Source organism: Anopheles darlingi, chromosome 3 (genome assembly GCF_943734745.1).
Source record: "Anopheles darlingi chromosome 3, idAnoDarlMG_H_01, whole genome shotgun sequence".
In the NCBI taxonomy this organism is placed as follows: Eukaryota; Metazoa; Arthropoda; class Insecta; order Diptera; family Culicidae; genus Anopheles; species Anopheles darlingi.
In genome coordinates, this window is record NC_064875.1 from 8,226,467 (window position 1) to 8,231,466 (window position 5,000).

A 5,000-nucleotide genomic window follows, 5' to 3' on the forward strand; every position below is an offset into this window, starting at 1 on the left:
AGAGAGAGAGAGAGAGAGAGAGAGAGAGAGAACAAAATCGATCACGATCAATAAGACAGCTAGTACTGTACTCGAATCCAATCGAATTGAGTGAGTATAACGGGTAGCGATGGCGAGCAAGGCAACAGCAGTGCAGCTTCTGTAGGTTGGGTTGCATTGTTTGTGCTTTATTCTATTGTGCTGCTAATGGAGGGTACTTGGAGAATGTGTGGTGTTTCTACAAACACACAATCACTATATCACCTCGTGATCGTCTCAATTTCTCTTCTCAAAATCATCTTGTTTTCAGCAGCTTATACCATCTCTTGTTTGCGATATCAACTCTTAAACGATTGGTGTTGTAAAAGGGAATATAAACAAAACTACCGTTGTGTCTAGAGCAGCAACAACAGCACATCAAGCTATCACAGTCTCTTATCTCATTAAGGTTTCAGTAACACTCGAGAAGGTGGGTCAAAGGCGTCTAATTAGCGATGTGATGGATTGAAAAGAATAAGCGGTGAGCGAACGTGTGCAGCGTCTCTTTTTTAGACAATGGCAATTAGTATCGCGTGAGCATCTAGGATTACTTTGCAGATTACCACTACAACTCCTCTCAGTCAATACACAATGAAGAGGAGTTTGAAATACGAAAATCGAATGCAAATGCTTAAACGGGATTCTAACTTACACGGATAAAACAAAGAGAGATAGAGAGGATGAAATAGGTAAGGCAATGAGAATGCAACCCTGTTCTATGTCCACACTGGCAGATTTCTAAACCTCACGTTAGTGTTCCACTTGAGTGCAGCCAAACCGTTTTTTTTTGTTGGAAACAAGGCATGTTTCCTCGTGCGAAAGAAAAATCTGTGCCTTTTTCGCCACAGAGAAAAAAAATCTGCCCAGACATGTAAAATAAACGTTTCAATTGGCCGAAATGCTCAAAATAGACAGAGCTCACAAGCAAGACACACACGAAGGCTCGCACAGAGTACTTCTCGACAGAAGTCTGTTAGTGTGGACCAAGGGCCGGCAAACATGTAACCCTAAAGAACAGATATCCCTCATAATCCCATTGAGTGTGTTCGATATCAGCGTAATCTTATCTGTTCCCTTTTTCGTCACTCTACTGTTCCTCGCTGTTCCCCCCGCTCTGGCTTGCTAGAACTTTCTACTGCAATTAAATCATACTTTGTTATGGGAACCTGTAAACCGACAAGAAAACAGTAACAAGGGCGAATAGTGACGAATGTTGGTCGGTCGCCCTTCCTCTCTGTAGGGGTTCCCGAACATTCGTGGTGGTCATAAAAGTAGATGATTTTAAATATATTATACGTGTGTCTGTATGTATGTATGTTGCAACATGAAAGCGCAGGAGCATGGGCAGCATCGGGGGAATCTGCCGTAACAATCCACTCCCACGAAAGTGACACACCACTAACGAAAAGAATATCAAAACCTTAAATAATGCGTAAACCCATCTGTTGAATACATGGTTCACAATTTAGAATCGGTGTGGTTGTGCCACCGAATAAGGATGAAACTTGAGACCGGGAATTAGTTAGTAAGATGCTCTATATATATACATTAATATATATTATTATACACAAAAACACACATGAACTCACGCCAACCAGACTTACTCGCACTCAAAGCGATAATCTTTTCTGACTACAACCGACGAAACCAAGCTAGTGATAAGACAACACGCAAATAGTTTGTAGTAATGAGCAAAGCAAAGAGTTTCGACAAAGAGCAAAGAGTTGAAGATACAAGACAGGAAATAATGTGGTCGATACTGAGTGAGAGTTTGTAGATGTGCGCGTGTGTGCGTATGTGTATTTGTATGCACCGTTGCACTGCTGGAATGACAGTGATGATTGCAGCAGCGCAATATGTAGTATATCAGACACTCATACGCTCCCACGCCTCCACGCAATCTCTCGAACGTTATTCCACAACTCATGCAAGGGATTAATGACATATTAACGTTTAGTCAATGATGCTTATTTGTAGAAATTTAAGGAGAAAAAAAGAAAAAGAAAAAAAAACATGATAAAAATTCAAAGAAAGTGGACGCAACAACTCGTTTCCCCTACCAACATTGTTCGCCATTTCGACAGCTCTAAATTATTCGACTAAAACATTGTTTATTGCCTGTAAATCGTGATTGGGTCGATATTGTTTTGGCTGCATCAACCATACGCAAGGCGTGTATCGGGGCAGAAAGAGCTTCGCTTCATATGCACATTGGTTTGTTTTTGGTTTTATTGTACCCTTTTGAATGCTCCAGATGAGCGGCAAAGTTGGTAGTGGAAACGTGGTGGATGGAGATGATAACACACGACAATGATTGCAGAATAGAAGCGGCTGGCATGGTAATGTATTTCAACACATTGCAAAAGAGAGGGAGACGGAAAAAAGTTAATAAGAACAGGCAAACCCATCTAGAATAGGCTACAACCCTCAACAAACGACGGCGAGAACGACATGTCAAAAATCTGAATAAAGAAAATGCAGTTGGACCGAAAACGTTTAACAATATGCTAGACATGTAAGCGAAACATAAAAAAAAACTTCGATAAAGTCCTCCTCATTCAGGAATGAAGCTGCAAGGGCCAAAAGCGACTAAAATGAAAACAAGTAACATGAATCAATGAAAGAGCAAGGAAGGGCCGACAAGTGCCGCGCAAAGATCAATGCAACAAACTAATCCGTATTCTCGTTATTACTGCTATTATTATTATTATTATAACTATTATTATTATTAATATTATTGTAAACTTTCATCGATAATTTGCCAACTAAATTGGTTATGTAGCGCGCTGATACACGCATACAAAGACACGCGGATACAAGCACACCACAGCACAGATACCAAAACGAATTGAATGGTAGGAATGGAAAATGTGTTAGCAAAAGAAATTAACAATGCCAACGAAAGGGTGGATCGCATACACCCAGGTTTTTGCCAATGAAACGGAAAAGAATTGTGACAAGAAAAGAGCGCTCTTGGCTGCTAAGTTTCTCCGCCCCATCGATAGGAAAAAAACATCGGACACTTCGGACATATTTCTCTCTTTCTGTCGCTGTACTGCAGTTTGCTGCCACAAAGGGCAGCAAATGGTAATTGTGTAGTGCGTGCGGTCACTCCTCGGCAGCCATAGCAACCGAAATTAGCTTTAGACCGTGAAGGATGAGATAGTGGATGCGACAAATTGAAACTGGTTCGATTGTTCCAAAAATTACAATACATCCAACGGGAAGGGATGAAAGAGTCCGGTATGATACGCAAACGGCGACGACACTTCTGCGGTGTGGTGTTTGTGCGTGTGTATCGATGGATTCCAAAATGAATGCAAGAGGAAATGTTGGCAAAGATAGAGGTAGCTCAGATGATGGTAGCAACGGTTTCTCTGATGGTTTCGTTTTTTCGATTATAGTTTGTTTTCTCGTGCTATGGTTCACCTTATATTTTTTATTGATAGTTTTACGAGCAACAAAAACAAGAACCATGAAACATGAACTTTCAAACAAGGGGCTAAATTAATGAATATATTAAATGTAAAGCAACAGCGGCGTTTTTCACTGCATTTGTTTCATTTTCTGATGACATGGCTGTTGTGTCTACTGTTTAAATAGGTCAATTATCCTTCTCGTCACCTGGCCGTACAGCTGGTTGGAGTACACGAAATCGATGTGGTTCATGTTGGGGATTTCGATGAAGTTTTTCACATTTCTCAACTCGCTCTTTAACTTCATGGCATCCTAAGGCGTATGGGTGAAAAAGTAAAAAATACCTCTTTACATTTCACGAAATCAAGAACAAACGTAAAGGTAGGTCACCTGGTTGGAAGTGATGAAGTCCTTCGATCCGTGAAAGAGCGATACGGGTACCATCACGCGAGACAGATTGTACTCTGGTGGCTTAGCTTGCCCGTACTGCTTCGTATTGAGCATGTAGTTCCGAAAGTCGAATTGTTGGAATTTTTCTGGAAAAGAAATAGAGTCCTAGTAACAATGGTATCTGTCAAATACCCTCATCAACGTCCAGCATCGCCTACTTGTTTGCATGAGCTGTCCAAAGTGGATGAGTTGCCGCGTGGAGATGCTGCACCACAGGTCGTCGACTATGACTGGAAGTAAAGCACGAGAACGATCGACTGTCGTCCCTAGTAAGCCGCGCAACGCAACCGCACACATATCGTTCGTTTCGCCCGAACAAACCGCACCGCTGAGCAGCCGGATGATGTCCGGCGTTGGTTTAATTTCGTGCACATTTAGTGAGCGCAGTGTGGCGTGGATTCGATCCGTGAGCTCGGCAGCCCGCCGCAAAACCCGATTATCCGTGGTGCCAAGGTACGCGATCGAAGCCAAACCGACAGCATGGTGCAGTTTACGGTTGTAGCGGGGCTTAGTCGTCAGCAGAGCGAACAACGCCGTCATACCCTGGTTGTGGCCAATGTAGAAGATCCGCTGCACGTTCGTCTCCAGCAGGATGTAGTCGATGATGGCGGCGATGTCGATCGTACCGATTTCGTGAAAGCTACCGGCGAGCAGAAGGCGGACACACAGGTACCGTAAACTAAATTATCATTCCTTCGGTATGGCGGTGGAGCATGGGGAATGCTTCCGGTAGCTTCAAACCTTCTGTATTTTCCTCGGTAGAGCTCTTTCCATAAACTACAAACCGACCAACGCGGTCCCCCCGGCTGGTAAGACACCCAAAATCGCATTAAATCCTCATTATAGCGAAGGAAACTTGGCAGCACCAGTCTCTGTCGGTTGCGCAGGGGCTTCTGTACCGAACCAGCGACCCCGGAATATTTTCCGGATGAAGGTTTGCCAGTTTGGCAGCGAACCATAAATAAGCCAGGTGGTGAAAAGGCGGTCCACCAAATTAGATTAACACGGGAAGGTGGCGGCTCTACTGTTTCGTGGTAATTCCATTTCGAACCCCCCACAAACCCACCCGGATATGCCATCTACTCCTTAGCTATTTGCTGAAGGACGCTGCAGCA

At 43.3% G+C, this 5,000-nt stretch overlaps 2 protein-coding genes across 5 annotated transcripts in view; one reads left to right on the top strand and one right to left on the bottom strand.

The window, feature by feature from the left end:
* Window positions 1-3,554, top strand: part of LOC125953647 (protein argonaute-2) — a 22,225-nt gene extending 18,671 nt beyond the window's left edge. For all 4 annotated transcript variants that reach the window (XM_049683345.1, XM_049683346.1, XM_049683347.1 and 1 more), the window contains one exon: window positions 1-3,554. This exon is cut by the window's left edge and continues 2,177 nt beyond it. The gene's annotated coding sequence lies outside the window, so the exon portion shown is untranslated.
* Window positions 3,555-3,606: 52 nt separating this feature from the next.
* The window catches only part of LOC125953660 (lipase 3-like), a 3,290-nt gene continuing 1,896 nt past the window's right edge, over window positions 3,607-5,000 (bottom strand). Inside the window, exons 3-5 of the mRNA XM_049683365.1 lie at window positions 4,044-4,525; window positions 3,826-3,971; window positions 3,607-3,747 (exon numbers count right to left, since the gene is read on the bottom strand). Coding sequence (XP_049539322.1) covers window positions 3,607-3,747; window positions 3,826-3,971; window positions 4,044-4,525 — 769 coding nt within the window. The remainder of the gene's footprint in view (window positions 3,748-3,825; window positions 3,972-4,043; window positions 4,526-5,000) is intronic.